At 41.4% G+C, this 26,249-nt stretch overlaps 2 protein-coding genes across 5 annotated transcripts in view; both read right to left on the minus strand.

Annotated features, from left to right (window-relative positions):
* bsnb (bassoon (presynaptic cytomatrix protein) b) overlaps positions 1-17,258 on the minus strand; it is a 63,094-nt gene extending 45,836 nt beyond the window's left edge. For all 3 annotated transcript variants that reach the window (XM_047582441.1, XM_047582440.1, XM_047582439.1), the window contains exons 1-2: positions 16,932-17,258; positions 9,348-9,738 (exon numbers count right to left, since the gene is read on the minus strand). In XM_047582441.1, the coding sequence (XP_047438397.1) occupies positions 9,348-9,738; positions 16,932-17,110 (570 nt within the window). In that variant the 5' untranslated portion in view covers positions 17,111-17,258. The remainder of the gene's footprint in view (positions 1-9,347; positions 9,739-16,931) is intronic.
* Positions 17,259-19,149: 1,891 nt separating this feature from the next.
* bap1 (BRCA1 associated protein-1 (ubiquitin carboxy-terminal hydrolase)) lies at positions 19,150-26,215 on the minus strand. Of its 2 annotated transcripts, none has more exons than XM_047583793.1 (17): positions 26,032-26,215; positions 25,716-25,745; positions 25,560-25,614; positions 25,315-25,447; positions 24,519-24,638; positions 24,130-24,191; positions 23,827-23,969; positions 23,478-23,556; positions 23,265-23,388; positions 22,945-23,083; positions 22,674-22,849; positions 21,925-22,058; positions 21,366-21,829; positions 20,912-21,144; positions 20,644-20,736; positions 20,485-20,557; positions 19,150-20,159 (listed from the first exon to the last, which is right to left on the minus strand). In XM_047583793.1, exons 1-17 carry the CDS (start codon positions 26,066-26,068, stop codon positions 20,026-20,028), a joined length of 2,229 nt encoding a protein of 742 aa, XP_047439749.1. In that variant the 5' UTR covers positions 26,069-26,215; the 3' UTR covers positions 19,150-20,025. The 2 variants fall into 2 exon arrangements, with proteins under 2 accessions (XP_047439749.1, XP_047439748.1); XM_047583792.1 differs by having other exon boundaries at positions 22,942-23,083.
* Positions 26,216-26,249: the final 34 nt, after the last annotated feature.

The following is a 26,249-nucleotide window of genomic DNA, read 5'->3' on the forward strand; positions in this document are numbered from 1 at the left end:
GTCTGCCAACAGGATGCTCGAGCGCTACGGCTTCACGAAGAACATCTTGCTGCCAGAAATAGAAGCTTTTAGCAGCAAGGGACCTACGGAGAGTTGGATATGGATCAAATAATGAGAGCAAAGCATCCTTGGCAACACACACATATTTCCATTTAACATTTTATTCTGATTTGAGTGAAATCTCATACTCTCAGCCACATCCATTAAGGATTATTGTCCAGTTTCCGGTAATCAATTTGTAATTTTGGCTGTCATAAAATATCGAACAATACCAACAAATATTTAGAATTTCCGTCCATATCTCAAATCAACTCAGTTTAATATAATCCAATAATTTGAGTGGCCGCTAACAAGGAAACACGTACGCCTACATCCTGGAGAGAGTTTCTTCATCATTTTTCCTCATCATGGAAATTATTTTGTGGTCATGAACAAAAGTTGTGCTCGTCCGTCTACAAGGTCGCCATTTTCTCGTTTCCCTTTGTGTAACCGCTTCTGTATTATAGACACAACTGTTGATTTTACCAAGTCAGCTACCTTTATCTTATAGGCAGAAAGGTAGTTGAATGCACTTGAGCTTTTCATGAGTATCATTTTTATCTAGTTCTCTTGCCAAGTCACTTCTTCTCATATTGACTTCAGCTATGTCTAAATAGCATCTCTCAACTCTCAATCAACTCTGAGCTATGTGTGGACTCTTTTGTGCACGAATGAACAAAAAACAAAACTTTTGAAAGCTTGCAATTCACGCACTGCACAGTAACCTACCTCACAAAGAGGTCTTCCTAAACTGACACAGAGTTGATGTACTCAAAGGTAGCATGATTGACAGTAGGTTCTGCTCACATGTTTTTGATTTGATGGAGAGAATTTATTAACCAATTGTGCCAAGTAAATACACCATGTTGCCAAAAGCATTTGCTCATCTCCCTTTACACGCATATGAACTTAAGTGACATCCCATTCTTAATCCATAGGGTTTAATATGACGTCCGCCCCTGTTTACAGCTACAACAGCTTCAACTCTCCTGGGAAGACTTTCCACGACGTTTAGGAGTGTGTTTATGGAACTTTTTACCATTCTTCCAGAAGTTCATTTGTGAGGTTGGACACTTTCACTAGAACTAAGGGGCCAGGCCCAACTCCTGAAAAACAGCCATACACCATAATCCACCCTCCACCAACTTCACACTTGGCACAATGCAGTCACACAAGTACTGTTTTCCTGGCAACCACCAAACCCAGATTCATCCACAAGATTTCTAGATGAAGACATGGGATTCGTCACTTCAGATTACGTCTCCACTGCTCTAGAGTCCATTGGTGGTTGGCATTGCATTGCACTTGGTGATGTATGGCTTGGATGTAGCTGCTCCGCCATGGAAACCCATTCCATGAAGCTCTCTATGGACTGTTCTTGAGCTAATCTGAAGGCCACAGGAACTTTGGAGGTCTATGTGCCTCAATTTATTTGGCCACTTCATGGCCGACGTTCCCATTCATTTTCACTTTATTACCACTGTGGTCAGGAGGACAAAATCCTACCAGGAGAACAATTCTAAAACTGTGGAATATTTAGTAGTGAGGAAATTTCACGACTGAACTTGTTGCACAAGAGTTTGCATGTTGTCCCTGTGTCTGTGTTGGCTTTCTTCTATACTCTGGTTTCCTCACACACCCAAAGACATGCTTGTTAGGTTAATTGGTGATTCTAAACTGACCGTAGGTGTGAGTGTGTATGGTTGTTTGCCTCAGTTTTAGCCCTGCGATAGACTGGTGACCTGTCCAAGGTGTACCCTGCATCTCACCTGATGACAGCTGGGATAGGCTCCAGCAACCCCTGCAAAACCCAGTGAGGATAAGCGGTAGTAGAAGATGAGATGAGATGGAAGTGATTGGAACCCCTAAATGCAGTTATTTGCATGAGTGAATGTTTTTGGCAATATAGTGTAAGTAAGAGTTAAAAAGCACTGCTCTGAACACTCCTGCTACACAAAATGAGCCTAAAAGTGTACCTAGAGAAGCACAAATTGTAGCTAAAGGTAGCAGGGAGACGCACACGCACACGCACACACACACACGTTGTTACAAGATGTAACACATTTTTCAATTTTTCTTCTCTGTGCTTTTGTTGACAGGTGCGAGACATCATTCCGTCCATCACTCCCTGGAAAAGCTGGGTAACGAACTCGCCCACAGACAGAATCCAACTTTAGCTGACATGAGATGCAGCTGAAGGAACAAACTCCGTCTCAGAGATCAGAATGCGGCATCACCATGCGGTGCATACAGCAGCTGAGCACTGCAGTTTGGGGATCAGGATGCCAGGAATGCAGCGGTTTATCAATTCCTTGCAAATTGGGCCAAAGACTTTGAAATTCCTCCCGACACCCCTCTGCCCCTTTCTCTCCCTCAGTGTCAATTTGTCTCTCTGCACCTGCTTAACTCAACTACAGGCAACTCTACAGACACAAGAACCATCTCAATAAAAACACATCTGGTCAGCGTTTAACATACCTGTTAAATATTGCATGGGAAAAAGTTTATAAAAATCAGCTTGTCAAAAGTGGCTGTGGGGAAATCACTGCTAAATTTCCTTTCATGCTGCTCACTGAATGTCTCTCAGTAGGTGTGCTGGTGCAGTGTTAGGCACAGCAGGGAGTCGTGGTGTTACTGAGGATGCAGGAAAGCGCATATCATTAAATTCTAATACAGAGTCCAGGTCACGGTCTCAATATAATGAGTGCTGTAATGCGTGGAAATAGCATATCCATGCACAAGATTCATTGCTACCTTTGTGAAGATGTTCACATTCAGCTGAGACGGGTTCACAGAGATATGGACTCTTAAGTTCTAAAAAATTGCAATGACTTGAAAAAATAAAGAAATAAAAGGACAGTGTGTCCTAATTGTTATATAGACTAAAAAAAAGGGGAAACATTGACAGAAGTATTAAGGATGGTATAGTCACCATGTTAAAAAAAAAAAAGTGTCCCTCCAGCCTTACTGTGTTCAAGAAGACAGGGACAAAAGTGGACTTAACACCCTCATGTGATTTTATTATTTTTTTCCACACTCTGACAAAATATGACGATGATGCTTTCTGGCCTTTCTTGCTTGAGAGAACAGTTCAAATGACTATAATGAGATGCTGTGAGTTATGGGGTAATAATTAAACCAGTGTCCCAGATTTAGTTTCTGGCACTCCTCGCTGCAAAATATTTTGGTATATGCAAAATTCAGCAAGTAGTGTCTCAGCTGGATTCCTGACCCAGTTCCCACTGTATGTCCATTTTAAGTCCCAGGCTACTATTGAAGCCCTGTGTTGAAAATTTGTCACCCAGACACTGGCCTCCTCTGTACACTGCGGTTAATCACTGGACTGACGGTAAAAAGATTCTGGTCTCACAGAAAATCAGACTGCTCAGGTATTACTAAGATTTAGATGATCTCGCTTTTTAATCTAAACTCTCTCTATATAATGCTGTGTGATGAAGCAGGATTAAAATGTATGGCTTATTTTGGTAAGCCATAGTAATTAAACAGCTCATTATGCTGCAAACCCTTTCATGGCTGGTAGCCAGGCTCACAAACAAACTTATCACATCAGTTTCCAGAGTAGATTTCTTTCATTCGCTTCATTTAGCATCTACCCGCTGAAGAGAATGAATCACTCAGAAAGAGACAGTACCGAGAAAGTGTCAGTCTCATGGAAAGAGTCATTTAGAAAATAAATAAAGGAGAGGTGCAGAAGAAAACACTTTCATTGAACAGAAGTCACATCTACTCAGTTATATGACCTTGAATAAACTGAGGACTTACTACAACCTTTGACGAGCTGCACTGAACCTGTATTTCCACATAGTCAGTCAGTTTATATTTTACTAATGATAAAATCTCATGAAATTAAATCCTTCGTACATTAGATTTGTCATAGATCATGTGTGTTGAACTGAGATCCACATAAAAACCTCATTGTTTTGTGCTTTGCCTGACGGACATGCCAGGGAATCTCTGATGTTAAATATTTTAATTTATTTGAGGGGATCAGGAACCATGGCTGCCTTAAGGTATAATGGACTTATCCTTCACTGATATGATTGTATCTCTTTAGCTTTATCATCTGACTATTATTTGTTCTTCATACAACTAAGATCAGACCATGAATAATGTCGGATTCTAACTGCAGATGCTTGATAAAACAGTGTGGAAGCTGGAACAACTGTAGTTGTCGCACACAGTGCACTTTTCAGTTGTTTATGAGCTATAGCAGTTAAAGTTCAAAAACTAAGATCGATACCTCACCTTACGAGTGAAAAATAACAGTGTTTACTTATGTCATTAAGGACAACTTGTTATTGCAGGTTGGTGCTGTTTCAACTTAAGAAAATCAATTTCAGCCTTAAGATTAGAAGCTGGGCCGCACTAATGTCAGTAAAACTGTACCTCTGCGTCTCTTACAGAGAAATTAGGTACGATAAGTGTGTGTCCCATGCGTGTGTGTGCAGTTTTTGCAGAAAGATGGAGCCGAAGCACTCTTTAACTGACTCATACTATCTCTTAGTCACAGCTAAAAATAAAAGTTTTTTATTAACAACGGGCTGGTGGTGGAAAACTATTTTTGGACTACATCCCAATTTATAAATGTATCTATAAAATGCAACCTGCAAAAAAAAAAAAAAAAAGTGATTCACGCTTTTAATACTCGGGGGCAGTGGACCAATTTGTTAATTCAACATGAACATATCAAATTGTTTATGGGAAAAGGTTCCCTATTGATACAAGCAGCAGAAAAGGAGTCTCCACTAGACATTGCCCGAAAAATACACACACACATATATATATATATATCTTCACTCTGATTTTAACTCTATTTTGCTCTCCGTTTAGCTGGTTGTAACCAGACTCCGTTCTTATCAGAGTAGTCTCGTTTTGAATTTCATTAAATGGCAGATTTCAGCTCACGGAGAGAAAAAAATAACTCATGCATGCAACTGGATAGTCCCACAACCAATCAGAGTCATTATGCTGTAAACGAAATCAGCTCTGAGGTGCTCGGATGTCGTGTATGACTACGTTGCTGCTTTTCTTCAGTCTTCATAAAGCCAGCTGAAATGATTTAACTGGCTCAGCAGATCTTTGATGGGCATCATGAAGTCTGAAATGAGAGACTCCGGACCTAAAGTCCCCCACTAAAATGTTGTGGACAGGAGAACTTTGGGCTGGCTTACAGGATAGTATCCATCAACTCCTTATGAGTCTTTTGAGCTATATTCACCTGTTAATGCTGGAAATTACCAGTGGGTTCATTGTTTCTCGTAAAAACACCCACCTACTCTATTTGGAAACAAAGAGAGGAACCAAAACCTTACAGTTTCTGGTCATTTAACCAAAATAATGACCTGAAAGATGCTAAAATGCACAGTAGAGCAGAAGGGAACGGTAAATGTAGGTTATAAATGTATGTATATATCAATACGGTGGGTGACCTCTTTAATATTAAAAAAAAAGAATAATAATTTGTGCACCTTTAAAATACAAAATATTCTGAGGTTGTGGTATGATCTTTTATGTGTTATTTTTTATATATAGAAACTTTTCAAAATCACAATAAAAAGAACTGGAAAAAAACGAAAAAAGTTGTCAATGTAAAATGTAATATGCTGCATTCAGGAGTCCAAATGGATGTAGTTGTCTTTCGTTTGGTTGCTAAATCTGTCTAGTGCATCTGCCAACTGTGGCCACCTACCTGGTGTATTTTGAACAGGGAGGAGGAGATACTGTATATAGAGAGGCTCTGTGTGGGAGCTTCTGTTAAAACCACTCCACATTCAGCTCGTGGGATTGTAGGTTAAAACAGAAAAGTGCCTTCAAGACATTCTTCAAACAAAAGCATTAAAAAGTCATAATTTCATGACTTACTCAAAGGATGCTTCAGATCCATCTCGAGAGTTCGGGCAATATCAGTGTACCAAGCTACGTGGAGGTTTTCTATACAGAAGTGTACTGGAATTACTCTTCGATTTGTTTCTGCATTTTTTATGTGTTTTTCAGGAGCTGGAAAATGAACTCAAAGTTGTGTAGCGTTAGCATGAACAGAACTCTCGCTATTGTGGTTAATTTATGATGACGCTTTTCACTCTTGTTCTGCCTCCTGCTGATACCACACAGCTTTCTCACATATCTCCCTCTCTGTCTCCCTCTTTCTTTCGGCTGTGGCTTCTTAGGACTGGGCCATCGCTGCAGACAGAAGGAGGGTAGGCTCTAAAAATAGAAATTGGACCAATTATAAAGCAGATGTTCCCCTGTATGATGGTGGGAGAACTCTGTGGGGGGAAAGTGTCTGTGGTTTGTTCACTATCTCTCTGCGCTCCTGTTCTCCGTTGTTTGAAGTCTGCCTCGTTCCTCTGACTGTCTGACTTCTTCTTTCATCGCAGCGTTTTTAATCCAACACGTTTTTTTTCCTCCTCTTTCTTGGTGTCCTCTACGCCATGAGACAATCACATGTACGCGCCGGCTCACGTGTGCGCTTGCTTGCTTGTCTCACTTCTCACCCTACATCTCTAAATAAAACTCCATGCTTGACTGACGGCTCTGTAACACACTGTGGCATGCGACATCCATTAGTTGCTTACTGTTTACATCTAAATAGCGTTCCCGTCACCAGGATGTTTAACACAGCTCTGATTTGAGCCCTGGAAACAAAAACACAGATTGTCTTCCTGAAAAATTTAACTGATGACTTCAAACTAATACTGCCATAATTTTAGAATTTCAGGATATACATATTGGACGTATGTATAATGAATAAACGTAATTGAAAACATCCAAACGTGAATTCAGAACGTTAATCTCTAATTTGAGGGGAAATGCTCTTCGTTAACAGATTTCATACTTCTAGTTTGGGACTCCTCAATCAGCCCATGTGGAACCAGAAACACGTCTCTTACAAAGCGGGTTGTGATCCCTGACTAAGCTTCTGGTGTCATCAAGAGACAAATCCTGGAACTACAATAAAAGACAGATTTTTTTTATATAAGAAAATGCCACATGGGATTTTTCTCTTTGAATACCGCACGCACAAATTAATATTATAATCCTAGAAAGACTCAGCTTTATTATAATCAGGCACACTTTCCGTGATTTGTAATCCCTACTCTTCTGTTCAACCTTTCATTGACAAATATTTGATCAACTGATCACTGATATGTGCGCCTCCTTAGAGGGGAACCTTTCCCTTCAGCCTCCTTGTCGTGGCCATCTTTACTCTCGCCCAGTCAACACATCGGTACGATCGGAATTCCAGTCATCATCATCTTCAGCGTTATCGTCGCCTCAATCGGCCACAATGCGGCCGTCATCAATTTGGAGTGATAAGAGTGTTTTTAGATATGCTGCAGTGAGACAGAAGCCCAATCCATGCTAAGTAGGTTAGGGGGGTAAATCTTCAGGTCTCCAGAGGCTGAGTGTTTTCGCTGCGAGTCTCTCTCCCTGTCAGCCTCTGACAAGCTCACCAAGGCTGAGCTGAAAAGAAACCCACCTCTGCTGTTCTCTTTGCTGCCACACTCTCCTTCACTCCCTGCCACGATCTATTCTCTACTGTCTGTCTCCACTTCAGTCCACGCATTTCTCTTTTGTTCGCCCATTTCCCACGCCTGCCTTTTCCCAACTTTTGCTTTTTGCCCCCGTTTCTACACACACATATGCGCTGGCGCATGCGTGTATTTGAACTTTAGCCGGCACGTTTACGTAGATGTACACTTTAACAACCTTCAGCAACCAGACATTTGCTTTCACGCCGTGTATCCTGGCATTTCTTTAGCCCACAGTTGTTCTGGTAGCCTGCGGGCCAGCTTAACTGACATTGCATCTTGGCTGCAGTTTGTAACATGACTCACTGAAGTTGATGTAAAACTTTGTGACAGATGACACAGCCGTACTCGACTCACAGTAACAGTGAAGCATAGCTTAATTCAAATTAGGCGAGTGATTTATTTTAGGACGAAGGCAATAGGGTTTCTCAGCTACCTGTTATCAGTGATGGGTGTTTAGATGCGTAGGAATGATTGTGAATGATGGGGAAATGTGTTGTGTGGCTTTCAGCTGTGTTATAAAAAGCTCTGGACATGACTTGGATGCTCACTCGTTGAGTGATTGATATGCAGAACATATACAGATATAGATTTGAATGAATAATTCACATCAAATACATGCTACACACAGTTGCTACGTAACGTCAGCAGGAAAAAAAAACAAAAAAACGAACAATTTGCTGTAGACGAGGGCGTCTGATTTATTATGGCTAATAGGAAGTGACTAATATTGCTGTGCACCTCAGCAAAGAAGTGCCTGATAACCAGACCTTTGCAGATGAAAGATCGTGAGCCCACAAGATTATTAAACAGTTCATCAATCAGTGCAAACCATGGCTAGAATTGGAAGTTCAGAGCCTGCAGCTAATTCACATCTTCAGCCGGTGCAGCTTGTGAGCCAGTCACAGCCGACTTGATAACAATAGTCATCACGTAACATTGCTCACGGGACGAATGAAAGGGTGAGCCTGAATCGCCCACTTTCATCAAAATCAAACAAGTGACACTGCAAAACACTAATTATATGCTGTTAAGATAATTACATGCATGTATATAAATATATATATTTTTTTTTTTAAAAAGTCTATAGAGGGTTTGCAAAGACGTCCTTTAATCTTTCTATGGAAACTCCAAAATTGGGTTAAACAGCTGAAAGATTAAGGCATCTTATAGGTTGAATCAAGAGCAACCTATGAGATGTACTGGTCATTTAAAATGACTCAAACATGCATGTGCCTTCACACGTCCACACGGGGGAAATAATCTTTAATTCAACAAAGCCTGAAGGTACGAAGGCGCCTGGTCCCATTTGAAAGCAGATCAATATAACGAGAACTGTTGAGGATATGTCATATGTAGGTGCACGGGCTTGTTAAATATTAATAATATTACCGGTTTTATTCAGAAACCTGGTTAGCCGTCGTTAAACTGTTCCTTGTTGCTCCTGTTCTCTTTAGCCTTCTGGCAGCCTCTAATGCCTGAATTCATTCCCAATCTGTTTTTGCAGTCGATTACACAGCATTTTTTTTTTGTTTTGTTTTCTTTTTAGCAGCGTTTTAGATGTTTTTGTTTTCCAAGTGAAGGCACCACGGCTGATTCTGACTATAACTCAGGACAGGCTGACATCAGCATAGCAGATAAACTATTACAGAGCAGGGATACATAAATATATATATATTTATATATATATAATGAAAAAAAACAGTCCTGCCCTGGAATTCTCACTGTGACTCTTTGTGAATCAGCACTGCCTACCTCTGTTAGGTGAGGATTAGGGTTGAAGCCACACTGGTTGCACACCATGGAGCGACACTGTGTGCAGGTGTTGGAGTTGGGCTTGTCGTCCCCAGTGCCCGTCAGGTCGGTGGTTTTGCAGACGGGACACAGTTTGCTGCTGGGCATGGGCGCGATTTGAGGCACAGAGTAAGGAGAGGTGGGGACGCTGCCTCGGTCTGGGGACACAGAAGGGGACCTCCCAGGCCTGCTGCTACCCACATCCACCTGCAGACTCTTCCTGGATACGTGGCCGTGGCCCTGCTCGCCTTGAGCTGCAGCGTGCTGAGGAGTGTCATGGGCGGCCAGCCTGTCACCTGTCCCAACGCCACTCTGGACTGTTGATTTAGGTCCTGGGTCTGACGGAGGTGGTCTGGCAGGGAGAGGGGAGAAAACGCAGAACAACGTGGAGGTTAGACATGAGTTAGGAGACAAAATTCAACAGAAAGACAAATCAATTACAACACATTGTATTTTTTGACCCCTGTAAATGTCAAGGAGCCGTCTGGGCCTGGAAATGCTTGATTACTGTCACAAGACAGAGATCTCAAAGGTACCAGATTATTTCTACGTGCTTTCAGTTGTCATTTTTACACCATTGAATGTTTATCCCTTCAGTTTATTTTTCCCTGCATAGCTTTAGTCACAGTCTTGACCAGTGTGCCCACATGCGAACGAAACATATTGTTTGTATACGTGACAAATTAAGTCTTCATCAAACAAGCGCGCACACATCGGAGATTTGCCTCGACCCTTTAAGTTTCCCTGACGTCATCGCAAACTTCCCGAGCACGCCTACTGTACAAGTCACACTATTTGATTTAAAAAAAAGTAATCACTGCGCTCGAGGGCGGAACAAACATATTACATTTTTTGATTTAAGTGAAATTGATTTGCTCGTGTCAACCCGCAGTGTCATTCACTGCAAATCATCACCACAGCAGCCTTTTGGGTTGATTGAGGGAAAGGCTGAGGGGGCTGTTTGACAGCGGTGCGGCAAATAGAGGAGGTGAAAACAATGAAAGAACAAGAGAAATGATGAATAGATGCACAGTCACTTATCTTAGAAGTATTGCTTGTTATTAAAGCAACATACTTTGAAGAGTTCTTAACTTTAAGAAAAAAGTTAACTCATATTTCACACATATTAACATATATTTTTTAAAAAATGCATTTGCTGTTATAGCAGTTATTTCTGCCTTAAATTAAACAAGTAGCGCTGCTTCTTCTTGAGTGGTACATTTCAGCCCTGAGATGCATTAAGATTCACATTCCATTAAAACATGGTGTGACTTTAGACCGGCTAACACAGAGCTGAATGTTGGCTACTTTCTATAGCCTCTACTGTGAGTTGCTCCTCAAGGTTGTTTTCACTCTTTAAAGCTTTTCTGTCCTGGCCTCAGTAACGTGTTTGAGCTCTGTGCCTAGAAAGGTAGTGCATCAGTATCGTAAACATTTTGGCTTTCTCACTCATTCTGGGTCTTGAGGCATCGGTGACAATAGCTTGATGAGAATGGAGAATTTCCACTGTCATATCATTTTAGACCTTGTTTTGTCAAGGCCGTCATCTTCAAAGACGGCCTCGGCAGCAGCCCCGTGCATCTACAGCCAGGGAGGGAAGGAGGAATTAAAATGGAGCTTGTTAGCATTTAAGCTCCAGAGCGCTCAGACCAACGAGCCTATCGGGAATGATCCACACTTTTCAAACCATCACCGAGCTGTTACATTTTAAATTCAACACAGTCTAAACTGGACATTTGGAGATATTGCTGAAGCATCTAACTGCCAATGCACAGAATGGACTGGTTCTAAAACCAAATCTAATACATCCAGTGTCCGCATAAGATACAAGGTACCACGTGATATTTATCACTTAATTAGGATACATACAAAGTGGAGTCTCTTCTGATTTATGCAAAGTTTCAGGAATGACTTAATGAGAGTAAAAAAAAAAAAAGTTTAAAATGGAAGACACCTTTTCAAAAGATGCTTTTAAAGATTCTCATCCATCAGCAAATGGGAGTCCACTGAGAACAACTTGTGGCTTTATGTCTAAAGCGCTACAAATTGGTTGCCTTATCACAAAGTGGATAGTGAAGCATTTAGGCGCTGACAATCATTTGTAATAAGAGCTCCCAGTGAAACTTCTCCCATCGTAAAGAGGCCATAAGACGGTCAATGATACATGAGATAATGCCAGTGCCACTGCTGAGAAGTCAAGACACACATCACGATGATTCACACTGCAACTGCAGCACAGTGTGAATCCTACAGGAACAGTTAAACATTTTGGGAAATATGTGTATAGGTGCTCAGATGGATGAGAAAACTCATAGCACTCACATGTGATGAGTAACACAGGGCAACAGGAAGCAGCCAGTCAGCTTATCTCAGCACAGAGGACAAAACCTAGCATTTTCTCACAGTAAGTTTGGAAATTTAATGGACCCAGACTGAGAAGTAGTGCTGCTGATAGCCCCACCTCCCATGGCTGCTAAATTGAAAAGGTAATTTCGACGCTTTAGTATAAATGTAATGTTTTCCGTCTTGATCCCTTGAGTTGCATTTGTTACCTTCAGGCAAATCCCTAATTCCTCTGTCTTCATGCTATAACCTATAACATTTACAGAACAGATATGAGAGTGGAATCATTATTCTCGTGCATGTCGTCCATTTTCTCTAGTTGTAAGCCAATGAACATGGAGTGGGCAGTAATGACAAACAGACGTCATTAGCACTGTCAGGCTAATGAGTGGGAATCAACTAGACACGGCGATCGTTCTCAGTAGCAGGCCACGAAGAGTGAATCCAACCAAGGTAAGAGTGTTGTTTGCACAAAAATAGACATATTATTATAGATTCAGTCGTGCAACACAATCCCATTTTAAATATCAAACATTATAAGAGCTACTGGTGCGTGAAGGCATCACAGCTTTTTGATAGAAATCTAGCGTTTATGTCCATTTCCAATTTGAATACAGAATAATGAGAGCTTATTTTAGTGACATCTCTGCAAACAAATGTAGTCCCTCCAGTTTTTTAACCAGACCACGCTGTAAGTGGCATTCTGCATGGAAAAGTCCAAGAACAACAACAATAAAAAGCAATGCAGTTAAAAAGTAAACTGTCCCTTTACATGACACGTATATATTTCCCTCATGGGACAAAAACCTAACCTCAGACTGACATCTTTTTTTGTCAGATATGTCCCCTGGTATAAGATCATCTAAGACATGTGTGCTTAATTTTAGTCCCATACAGTATCAGTATCCTTGTAATGGACATGCTATACGTTTCTCATTGATTTATGCCTCTGTCCACTGGAAATGAAACTGGGTAGCTGAGGCTTCTGGGTGAAACGTTGTCTCCTGCTTCCATTCAGAAATATTTAAAGGTCATAGCAGAAATGTATGGGACGGATTAGACATGTCCAAATGCACCCTTTGTTTTAAACGTCCACATGCACGTTAAAGGCATCACTGTGAAGTTGTGAAGTATAAATCCACCGTGAACCGTCTCCTCAACAGAACAGCATCAACCACTGGCAAGGTCTGGAAATGTCAGAAAGAAAAATGTGAAGAGGTTGTGTTTGCTCCCCAGGAGGAAATATTTCTGCTGTGATGCAATGCAGCAGCTGCGGGACACTTTGCTTTCTAAACAAGAGGTTTTCTGGGTTGGAGTTCATCTCAAGGGTTAAAGGGGGATGAAGGGGGTGGATAAAAGTCAACGCCAATTATTTTTCAAGTTATCTCTTATTTCTTGATGTTATTAGCTGTGCACTATGCTCCATTCCCACAAAATAATATGAACTCCCGCAGATGCATTTAACGACATTATTTTCTCAATTAGCGAGTCCTTTGATAGAAGTAGTCACAAATAGACCCAAAGCAAAGCAGTTATGAGGAGCACTAAACTAATTGTTACAGTGTGTGGTGGAGGTGGGTATCAGGGTTATAGACCACAGCACTTCTTATTTCTATTACACGCAGGTCTTTTATCGTTTTGCATCAGACAAGCTCGGCTAATCCTGAAAAACTAATTGATGAACAGAGATGGATGAGGGAAAGCTCGGGAGACAATGCATTCACCAGGATGCTGGCCAAATATAAATGCAGTATCTATATTTCTAAAACCTTTCTTTATGTATCATTTAAAATCACAACTTGTCCTTAACAACAACCACCGCACAAACTGTGAGCTACAGCTGTTAATGTGCGTCAATGTCCAGTCCAATGTGCGCACCCGGGACTGAACCAGGCCCGGTGCTGCTGGAGCTGACTGAAGCTCAGGTTCAGTCGCTGTGTAATCTCAGTGCAGAGTCTTTGAGATGAACCGTCCTCAGTCTGACAACATGAGGTGGAACGGTATGTACTTATTTATGTGGTTTCGCTCAGCTTCACAAAGTATAACATGAAAAACTCAACCATTTCATGTGATCAGTTTGCAGCAGCTGAAAGTGGCAAGTAAAAAGTCTTATAACAATAAAAACATGCATGATGCAATGCCTCCAGGTACAGCCTGTGTATATCATATATTATTTTTAAGGCTAGGATCCCAACCAAAGACTTTCATAAAAAAAAAAATAAAAAAATAAAAACATATTTAATCTAATGTAACTATCAGTGAACCAGTGAATGAGGTAACACAATAGTGGCTAATACAAACATATTTGCATTACTACAAACTGGGTGACAGTCTGTGGTAATACTTTCAGAAAACAAAAGTATTTAGTTACTTTAGGTGTAATATCTATAAATAAATATGAATGCAGAAAGCTAAACCTTCAAGACATGACAGCCGATGGGTTCCGAAACTGCTGCTAAGTCAAACAAAACTGTTGCAAACAACAGCTGCAGTTTCACATTAATTAACCGTGAAACTTATAAAAGTGTCTCCTTTGTTTCTCCGCTCCAGGATCCTGTGACCTGTAGTATTAAACCACATCTGCTGTTATCACTGTAAGTGTCGTCATATCAACCAGGATTAAGATCTGAGAGGCTGCCTCTTTAATAAAAACGTTGTCACTCTAATGACTTAATCCCTTATAGGCAGAAGTCAGAAGTGTCATAAATAATAATAAAACGTATGAATTATTTGTTTGGGTTACGATAACCATTTAGTATATATAGGCTACATAGCGCACAGTGCTTTCATTGCAGCAGGTAAATTAATTATGAGAACCTACTGTCAGAGCACTAGTGCTTGAGTGGATCCATTATTTCCACGGTTTATGAACTGTAGCTTTGTTTTGGTTTGAAAAGAAAGTGGCACATGTTGAACAGAATCAAATGCCGCTCCACATTTCGTAGCGTATGTCATTACATGACGAGGAAAGTTCGGTTCAGCGCTATTTTAATTGTCAGAAAAACAACGGGACGACAATTCAGCAGCAGAACACTGAGCGCGTTGTTGTGAACAGGACATTGGTACTTGTGTCAGAACGCTTTTCAGCCAGTCATCAGGTTGGGATGACTGCGTACATAGTCAAAGCTGTTGTGATAAGAAAAACAACTAGTGTGATGCAGAAGGGCGGGGTGGCTGGAATAGATTCCTACAAGGGCTCAGATTTAGCTCTCTGACTGCAATGAATAAAATATAATAGGCCCTGAAAAAGAGCAAAAAAATAAGTCTATACAGAACTTACTTTCAAATTAAGTTATTATATCGCATATTATACTGCATATATATATATATATATACAGTATGTATACCTATACATCATATCTACTCATAATATTAGGCATACTTATCAAGTGCTGCAACCCATTTAATTAAGAGGAACGTCCCCAATCTACAGACTCAGCTCAGCCACAGTCTCATTGTTTCTCAAACTCCCACAAATTCTTTGTAAAAGAATACGTTGGACTGATCACAGAGGCACGATCTGAAGGAGGCCATTTAAATCAGCCATATAATACACGCTCTCCCCCTCTCTGCCTATTTCTCACCACGCCTCCCTCTCCCGGCCTCTCAGCTCACTCAGTCTCTCACCGCTCGCCATCACTTTATGAGATACCTTAGGGTGCATACCGGAGAGAAATCAAGACATAAAATAATCATGAGGTTACAAGAGAGCCATGAGCCTTTAAACTTGCCCTGCAGTGAATAAACAGGATGAACAGTGAGTGCTTTTCCAAAATAGAAACACGGAGCGGACTGGACGTGATTAAAAGTATATGGCAGTCTTATTGCTGAACACGCCCACAGCAGAGCCCCGTGCACCGTTGCAGCCTAAAATCACTGCCTAGTAAAAACAAATCAGACGGTGAGACTTGTTCTCCAAAGCACCGGCTGTTCTCTAATTTTTGGCCTTGCACGACGGTTTGTAGCACGAAAGAGAACCCACACCGGGCTAAAATGCGAGTACTGCGAGGCAGGTGTGGCAAATCCTAGATGCAGCTGTGTCTCTGTGTGTGGGTATTGAAGTCTACAACTGTTGAACTGTGTAATTAAGTCAATATCAGATCTTGTTGGAAGGGTAATCCCTCCCACACACCCACACAGAAAACCTGCAGGCTGCTACATGTGGTCACGCCGATCATGATTTTGGCTGCTTTATTTTTGTTTTTTTTGTTTCTTCTAAAAGACTAATAACGTATCAGCCTGCACTGTGCTACTATAATCCAGCAGTGGGGTTTATAAATATGAAACTATCCATACGAAGGGACTGTTGTAATTCATGGCTACCATGTAGTCTGGTTTCTTACGGCAGGATGCAAGGCCACTTTTCTGTGCAGCTGTCAGTGGCGAAGAAACAATTTTCAATGGCTAGCTATTGATTTGAAATCTGATGACTGAGACAGTCGTGGCACACACGTTTTTTTAAGCTCCCGAGGAGAATGACATAGATGGTAGCACTGCCATACTGCACAACGTTGTCATCAGGCAGGGTGCAGACCTCCTCCTCCTCCTCCTCCTCCTCCTCGCCGGGAGAAAAGGTGATTTCTCAGAATGACTGTTTTTACTAGAATTCATGTCGGTCTATGTTCAGGAAATCAGCCTGTAATGGAAACCTCTGAGATCCGGCGCACTTCGCATCATTTACATTTCTAATTTATTTATCACCTGAAGCTATGGGAGCATTAATATCTCCGAAATCCATTCCCAGGTGTTCATATTTACTTGGCACTGCCTCACTATGAGGAGGGGGAAAATGTCGCTCTTTCATTCATGATAGTTACTGGTGCCTCGGGACAGACACCGTGAAAACGGGCGTAGAAATTCCTAGTGAGACGTCTCAACGCTGTATTTACGTTATTATCGATTCTACATCGAAAGCGTTGCATATTAAATTTGACTTGGACTCAGTCCGACGTTGACTAAAAGGGTGTTGCTGTCCAAAAAAAGCAAAAAAAAAATGGGTCTGAAAAGGGGGTGGCGGATTGTGTTGACAGGGATATTGAAATAAATAATTAAGCGCCCATTCAAGTCTATCTACACGCAGTCGGTTGATCCTATATCTACGCTGCACGTCGTACTAATGTACGGTACACACCACGCTGCCGTGTAGCCTCCCTGCTTTCTCTCCGCTGTTTGGCGGAGAAGCGTCCTAGCTATCGCGGCTACCTGTTAATCCCCGGCCCGGGTCCAGCCCCACTTCCTCCGACTGGAGCTCCGTTGCTCGGCTTGATGAGCTGTCCAGAGTCCGGTGGTGCTGAAATGGAAGCCGGAGCCCCTGCAGCAGGGACGGCGGGGCCGGCCTGTCCCGCCTGTCCCTCCCCCTCCATACTGGCCTCGTTCCCCATCGTCTCGGGATAGGTCTCGACGGAGAGAAACGATGTTGTAGATGGTTCTACAGCTGTGCTAAAAACTCAGATAAAACTCAGCGCTGCTCCCCTTCCGCCATCATCACCTACAATTCAGCATCCCGCACGGAGCACGCGCACTGAAGGAGAGGATGAGGGAGCGCGCTGACGCAATGGGTGGTGACTTGTGTTGCTCGTACGTGCGCGTTCACAGCGCCCAGTTATCTCAAGCCTCAAGTGTCACCACGCAAATACCCCCAAGCCCTTTACGGCGCATGTGTGGAAACCACCGAGACCGCCCGTATTCAATTCGCGTCTTTCCCTTTACACCACTAGCTCGGTAACCTAAATGCGGGAGACACCGAACACCACGGACTGCACGTTTGAGATACGGCGTTTGTTATCATATCTGACAGCGTTATTGTTGTTTTCCTTCCAGCGAGGCTACAGAAAGTATCACAGAAAAAAAATATATATATAACCCAATGAAATTCAGAGACCCAAAATTCAAAACCGTTTTCTGCAAAATAAGTATCTTAAAAAGTCTTTAATATTTAATATTTATAACATCTACAGTATTAAATTATAGTGATCATAACAATATTAAATTATTATTATTATTCATTATTATTATTATTATTTAAATTATTTTATTTATTATTTAAAAAAGCTACTTTAGTCGTCAAAATAGTAAAACCATAAATAAACACGAATAATGAATCAGAGAGACCTGTGAAACACAGGTTATTGATAATAACAAATTTCTTAACATTTTAAGTGAGCATTTCATCTGTGAACACAAAGCTAGCAACTTACTTGATACCTGATCAAGCTGATCTTTTAAAGCATTTAAGCAAAAAGGTCAAAAACTCCCCAGGGCTCATAAAATGTAAATTTGCTAGTTATCTCGGTCTCCTGAGATTTCTAACGAAACACTGTTGGGACAAAATAAGGTATTTGAAAATGTCATCTAGATATTTAGGAAATTATGGAAGTATTTTTTATTTTATTTATTTATTTTTTTTTCAGATACTTCAAGATACAAAAAATAATAACTAATTCCGAATATGAAGATTGACTGTTTTAGACCCTGTATTGTTTGGTGGTGTAAATAACTAATTCTTTTAATCTACAGATTTAAAATGTTAATGATAGCAACTACAAATTGAACAATGCAATATCTATGTCATGTTTTTTCAAATACATACCTGTGCCACCACAGTCCGACTGTGACGAAGTTGGTTAGACATCAGTCTGAGTCTTTTCCAAATTGCAGGCAAAGAGCGATGACATTTATTTATTTCACTAGAACATATGCTGCACTGAAAATCTGCAGCTGAGGGGTATTTTGTTTTAGTTTCCTCTCCCACATAGACAGCTGCCTTAGAGGCACTGGCATTATTACAAGCTCATCATAGCAGTGCTCAGATATGTCCCGAGGTAAAGAGCAACATTAGACGACAAACAAAAAACACCAACCACCAAAACAACTGTCACACTAAGACTGACAGTTTTGTCATACTCAGTACATTTCCTGCCAAAATAATCCGCGTATTGCAAGAGGCTGCTCAGTGAACAGGATAATGTAAGGTTTATTTATTTAACAAAATGATAAAATGTGTCCGTTTGAATAGAACTGGTGTGAATGAAAACTGAAATTGGTCTTGCAATATAGAAATGCAACTCCAATATTAAATGTTTATGTAAATACACATGTACATCAACTACAGCCATACACACATCTGAACTTACTTTTATTGTGAATGGTTTTCGTTATAGCGCAGAGAGACTAAATGACTGCTCTCCCTAGTGTGCACCAGCTGTCACTACAACACTTGTAACAAACTTAAAGAACAAAGCTACGGTTATTAAAATTATTCACATTTGTAAAACCGTTTTCTTTTTGTTTTGTTTTGTTTTTTTGTAAATGGAAGGTAACACCTATCTGTATGCCATTATTATAAAATGCCGTAGCCCTGGACTCTGCAGTCGGTCATGTCACTGAAAAACATACAAAAAATGCATTTGTGATTCGAAGATATTCTCACTTACTTTATTGAAGAATGAACTGGCAAGCACAAAAAAAAAACGGCTGAATTCAGTGTAACGGCGAGCCAATCAACAGATACATATGTACAAAACACACAGCTGCAGACGTCCAACTTAATATTCACTCAGTTTCAAGATTAATTTCAGGTACAAAAATAACACAAGCTCATTTTTTTCATTTTCAGGCCCCCAAGGGATACGGACAGCAAGAGACCCTTGACTGAAGAGATATTACAGTGAAAAGAAAAACCCTGATGCATCAGGACTGGTTGAGATTAAAATTGTCCATGTATAATGTGATTAAAACACATTTTTATGTGTTATAAAGTGAATTTCCTACACTTAATATGCTGAGATTAAAATGCTATGGGTGAATAAAACTGCACTTTTTTTTTATTTTTTTAGAAAACATTCAATACTTCATTGGCACTGTGAAAAAATAACAGAGGGATACAGCTGAGGAAATGATTGGTGGTTATCAAAATGTGTACTTAGTGACAGACAGAGGGGAATTTAAGAAATCCCTAATCCAATGTATAACTACTGCACTGACCACAAACAATAGAGAACACCTTTTAATAAAGGCATTCCAGTGCATCACTGGGGACATGCCTGATTCCATATTTACAACTGGAGACAGCAATGGCACAAGAAGAAAATGTACAAAAAACGATAAAAGAATTGACCAAACACATGATCGATTTTACAATGCGGAAAACGCTCTGGCTAAAATACAACACCGAACTGTACCAAAAGGAATAAAGGCAGTTCATTGTGCAGGAGTGCGGCAATTTCTTTTTTTTTCTTCCACTGTTGTGATTGCTCGGCGCTCACAGGTTACTTACAGACATAATGATTGTTTGAATTTACTGGCGTTTGGCTTTGTAAGGCCGGGAGCGTTTCCTTCGATCGGGCTTCCTCTGTTTGTGCAGGCGGCCGATGCTCACGCCCTGCCGGCGGCGCACCGAAATGTTTTGCTCCACGAGGCTGGCCAGCATGCCTGCAGAGAAACCCGGTCAAAATGAACGGAGCGGCAATTATGAGAAAGTGCTTTTGCATGCGTTTCTAACTGAACGGACGCCACTTGGTGCACGTACAACATCAACATTTCCTCATTTTGATCCTTCCAATATACACAGCCTAAGGTTTGAGGCAAACAGTAACTACACTCTGCCGTGTTTGATGGAATATTTGGACAGTATAATTTAACACAGAGAATTCAAGTATTTAAATGACACTGCAGAGAACTGTGAACAGACTCTTTTAATTGGTGGTGCAAGAGAAGCCTGTAAAAAAAATGTGGTAGACGCAGAGATCAGGTTTACCTTCTTGGGCCAGCATTGATATGAAGGTGCAGATAAACTCGTCATAATTGTGGGTCCTCCTCTGATCATCAATCTGAATGAATGAAAACATGAGACGTGCAATTCCAATGAAAACTGCGACCCACCAAGCACACTGAACTCCAGCTGAAGTAAACCTACTTTGTATTTCTTTCTCTTTTCCACTTCCTCCTTTAGATACACCTCATAATTGGCGATGTCAGCCTCGACACACTTGAGCAGAGCGAGCAGCTCCTGCAAAAGAAAAGGAACCACTCTGTGTGTTTGTTTATTTCATGCTTTAGCATACAACGCCGGCAGAATCTCCCTAATTGGCAGCACGAGCGAAAGAAATGCGTGAGAACTGTGATACAAACGGAGACGGTGGCAGCCTGGCGCACTACAGCGTATTTGAACTTTGTGGACTTACCTTCGGTGAGTACTTGTCCCCGGGAGGCTTGCTATCTACGGCAGCTTCCACGGCGTTGAGCTTTTCCTTGCATGGTTTTACATCTGCTCCATCTTTACTCTCGTCTTCTTTCTTCACCTCCACAGATGGTCCCTCGTCTCCCTCGTTCGCTCCCGCTTTTTCCTCTGCTTTCTCTTTGTCTTTCGCCTTCTCGGGAGTGCAAGGCCGCTTCGTGCCATCAGCAGCCAAATCGGCTGTAGGTGCAACAGACGAAGCAACAATCAATCATAATTATCTAGACACAGATTGTAAAAAATAATGTGCGTCACACACACGCAGTCACCCCAAACTGTTTACCATCTAAAATGATTAATACACTCTGAACGTTGTCAAACGTTGAACGATAGACTCGGCAGAGGCCTTTTAACCACATCTGTAAATAACGTGGACGACAGCATCGATCGCGTGTGCTCACCAGACGGAGGGAGAGCGTAAATGATTCCATCCTCCTGCAGGTGCAGCAAGGCTACGCTGACAGACGGGCCGAGTTCCCTCACAGCGCGGTTGTGTCTGGAGTCCAGCCTCAGCATCTCATCCTCTCCAAACAGAACACGGGACAGGTGGGACGCGATCGGGCTGGATGGGCGCGTGGCGGCCTGGGAGCGCGCCGGCGAGCGCAGCGGGGAGTTGAAGGCGCTGCCGATCTCCGAGGCCGTGTCCGTGCTCTCGTTGCTGGGCGTCGGGGACGGCTGCGAAGCAGACGTGATGCAGATGCCCCCGGTGCGGCCTTCGGTGCGCACCGACAGAGGAGTGTTCAGGGCGTCTTTCCTTTGAACCTCCTTCTTCAGTTTCTCTGCCAGGACATTTAAGGCAATCTGACTCTCCATTCCACCCGCTGTCCGCCCTGTTCGCGAGCGCAGGCTTGCCTTCCGTCGAAACCTAAAACGAGCAGGAATTTAAAAAAAAAAAAAAAACAAATGAACAAATGTAGAAGCATTTCAAACTGCGACAAGTCACCCCGCCCACACGCTTACCTGGTGGACGTGCCTGCAGAAGCAGTCACTTCCTCCTCTTCATCATCGTAGTCATCTTCGTCGTCCGAGTACGGGGGTTTGGGTGGGCCCGACACACGAGAGCGACCAACTCCAGCCGCAAGATCTTCCTCCTCCTGTCAATCAGAGAAAATCTGATAATCCTCCGCAAAAATGAATAAAGCCAATAAACTATTATATGGCACAAAATGACACATATGGGCCTTGAATCGGATTAGAGAAAAGAATATTGAAGTATTGTATGAATGACGTGCATCAGTTTAAATATCTCTGGTCTTTTGAATGCTCTCTGTTCAAGAGACTTCAAAACACATATAGCACAAAAAAAAAAGGTTCCAAGACAAAATCTGAGACAAAAGACATAGGTAAACACAGAACTATCTTATCTTATCCTAAATGTGAGCTCTGTCCTTGATGCATAAAGAGACAAATAGTCATTTATTTCCAGAACATTATCCAGTTAACACTTTATCCAGTAGCATCAAACAGACAGAGACAGACAGACTGAACAACTGTACAAATGGTTTCTTCCAACTAAAATGCAACAAATTGCTGTTTCTGGCATCTGAAAAGATTGTTGCTGCTTTGCATTGTCTGACATAACCATGAATATGATATCTCTGGATTCTGAACTGTTGGTCAGACAAAACAATTTGACGATTGATGATTTCACCAAAACTGTAGAGGAACTGGAGGTCTGCAGGATATATGCTCTCTGCCTCTCTTCTTACCTGCATTGGAGACTTGGCATAGTTGTGGTTGTCCAGGAAAGCGGGCAGGCGTTGAACAATGGGGTTGGGGCTGGTGACTTGCTGGGGACCCCCCCCAGTGGGGACTGGTGGTTTACCCATAACCTTTGCGTTTCCTGAGGGGCTAGGGGCACCCTTGGTCTGACCCCCAGACTCATCTACAATTGAAAATGAGAGTCACTCGCATCAGGTTAATGATCGTTGATGCACAACTTACAGGACAAATTAAAAGAAAAGCAGACAGACGTACTACCTGAGGAAGCCTGGTCAGTCCCCTGGGACGTAACCGGTTCCACGCCTGGTTCCTTCTTGATTGTAGCAGAGCTTTCATCAGGAGAAGAGTCCTGCTGCTTCTTGTCATGGACGAGCTCAGGCTGAGTGAGCCGGATCATCTGAAGACACAACATTTTTCTTTACTGCCTCCTCAAAAAACATTCATAGATATTCCAGAAGTTATAAATCTTCATCAGTACATCTGATTCAGGGGATCTGACATTTTGGGCTCATCTAATTAACATCACCAATCTACACTTTCCCTACTCTCACACTGTTAGGACCAGCTCAGAGTCTGACCTTCTGCAGACCCTCCAGGACTGTCTGTTGATTCCTCTTTAGAATTTCCAGTTTGGATTCGTACTTCATCCTGCGGTCAGGCACCACTGCCATCAGGTTGAAGCGGATGTCATGGTACGGCTCACTGAAAAAGAGCAGAGCGGCAGCATGAGAATGAAGCCTTGGGGTGAGTGTGGAAGTTAAACTACTTGAGCGACCCGTTCCAGGACTCACCCAGCAGTGGCCAGTCCAATCCGCTCCATAATAACCCGCCGAGCCTTATCGGTCCATTCCTCCTCCTCACCCCAGGGTCCTAATATAGAGTGTTATATTAAACGTCCTTGAAGTAGAAATGTCCAGAAACTGAAAAGTTTGCACTGAAGCCAACTGAGGCAATTAACAAAACAATGCCGGTGAATTAATGGAAATAAAAGAAAGAATGGTGTCATGACAAGGTTTTAGTTGAAATAACTAAAGATGAGACACTCATTTGTATTTAATACGGACTCTGATTTCAAACTAGGCACTGCATTAAATAAGTCAATTCTTGAAGTCAGTTTTTTCCGTCAGTACGTAGTCTCACCATGGTCAATGGGGTAAGCCTTGAGTCCATCGAGCTCAAAGAGGCGGTCTTTGATTGGCACATAGCTTACAAAGTGGAAGGCTTCCATGGTCCGCACAGCACTGATTCCGTTCTGTTTCTCTGGCAGGTGCCTGGGCTCCGGTCTCCATAGAAACACAAAAAGAAAGTGTGAGAAGCTGACGAGCGCTCAAAGCCTGATATCTCCCACAGCACGGCAGACCAATCACAGAAGTTTTTTCTTTTTTTTGAACAGACTCAGGCACTCCGAAAAAACTTGAAAGGGATTCACTGACTGGGGCCTACCTGGCATGGCTGTTATGTGCTCTGGCAAGCTCTGGGGCATTTCCTATTGCATAACCTTTGCTCTGAAAAATAGGAAAATGTTTAAAGCTACATGTGAAAGAGGAAACAGTAAGGGCAGAGAGGGGGGTAGCACAAATGAGAAATTAAGATCAAGAAAGTGGTTTTTAACATAAACATAACAATATCCTGATTAGAAATCATGTCATTGATACCATATAATATTTGAATACCTTCGTTATGGTTGCTATGCTATTATTTACCATTATTCAATATGTTACAGCTAAAGGAAAAACAAATCTCAGAACGGACTCAAATGTAAACTGCAAAAAAAATGGGCACTATTAGTTTATACTAAAAATAAAGATTACGTATTAAAGAGTTTGACTTACTTCAGGACTGAAGCCTTTTGTAAACGCCTTCATGCGACTGAGGGTGGTGCCAAGCTCAACTCCACTGCAGTTCAGAAGGACACTCAGCAGAGCGTGAGTGGCACATGAATTTGGTATCAGCTAGATATAAAAATGACACCATCAACACATTTTATTAACCGTATTTGTCAACTATTTACAGATTACAATACATAGTTATGGATTTTGAAGAGCTGGGACAAACAAGGACAGGACACTTTTCTTGAATCTGATTTTTGTCAGGAAGGTCGCACAGCGTTTCATTACCACATCGTTTCGTATGTTATTTAGGAACTGTCTCTAGAGAATAGGAAATTCGTTTTTTTGAATAAGTGGTAAAAATCATAATTTCGTTAATAGTTTTGAACAGTTTTGACAAGCAAATACATCAAAATATAAGAAATATTTTTTTTAGCTACAACTGCGTCAGTTTGTAGCTTTGTGTGTGATTTCAGACTTTACTGGTTAGAGATTAATTCTTTTTAGTAAAATTCAATTAAAATTGTGTAATTTTTAAAAGTGGCATCAACGGTGTGACGATTTGTTTTTTGTCATTATTATTCCTCCCTCAATGAAGAACATGTCACGAAAATCTTATCTAATGTGCTGTGTAATTATTATTTACTTTCTATTTAAATTATTCGTAAGAGCAAAGTTAAAAAAAAACAAGGAAACAGGTTTTATGAACATAATTGCTTATTCTGAAATGCTAATAAAATTACTGATATAATAAATAACTGCAATGGTTAGAAACATCCATGATCAGAGAAACACTTACCTGATGAGCGAAAAACATATCATTTACAATTTCCTCATCAATAACCGAGGTTTCATCCACCAAAGTGTTAACTTTCCTCCTGGACCGCCGTTCTTCAATCCATTTGAAAAGGAAAATGAAGCCATAGACTGGACTGAAAAAATAAATAAAAATAAAAAGATGATTCATGGTGCCGGACAGTCTTAATTTACATACATATTCCTTTACTAGACAGGTTCACTTAGACGTGCTCATAAGCTACATGCCTTTGACACTTGCTTTGAAGATCATAGATCTCTTCGACCTGAACACCTTTGACACCTATGGAAGAGACACACAACGAGGTTCAAATGTTTGAAAGCGCTAGTATTCACAACAGCACTGAAGCACTGAGTTTAAGCTCTTGTAATTCAGTCACTCACCAAAGTCTTCCACCAGCAGAGTGAAAAGTCCTGTAAATACATAAGAAGTGAAGATCAATAACTAACCAAACAGAGTGAAATAGCATTGTGTTAGATAGACAGATAGCGTTCCTCCTGCTCATATTTAGTCATTCTTTATATGTTCCGTCAAACTGAACAACACGATACATGTTAACAGTCTAATAAGCCACCATGTGTTGTGCTAAAGTCGCTCTGTGAGTTTAATAAGTCAAGCGGCTTAGAAAGCTAAATTGTCTATCTGGTTTCATGTGGATGCTAACGTTAGTTAGCTGTGGTGTCTATCGAAATTTCTCACCTGGATCACTCTCGAGCTCCAGCCACCCTTTATTCATATTTGTATTTGTGTAATGCTGACTGATATTTAAGATGTTTTCCAGTCCATGTTCGAAAACAGGATACAGATATCTAACCACAAAGTCTTATCCATTCACGAAACAACTATGGAGCGAGAGCTCAAGATAAACACAATAGACAGAGTTGGCCGCTTATGAAATACGTCATCAAGAAAGGACG

Source organism: Mugil cephalus, chromosome 4, assembly GCF_022458985.1.
Source record: "Mugil cephalus isolate CIBA_MC_2020 chromosome 4, CIBA_Mcephalus_1.1, whole genome shotgun sequence".
NCBI classification, from domain to species: Eukaryota; Metazoa; Chordata; class Actinopteri; order Mugiliformes; family Mugilidae; genus Mugil; species Mugil cephalus.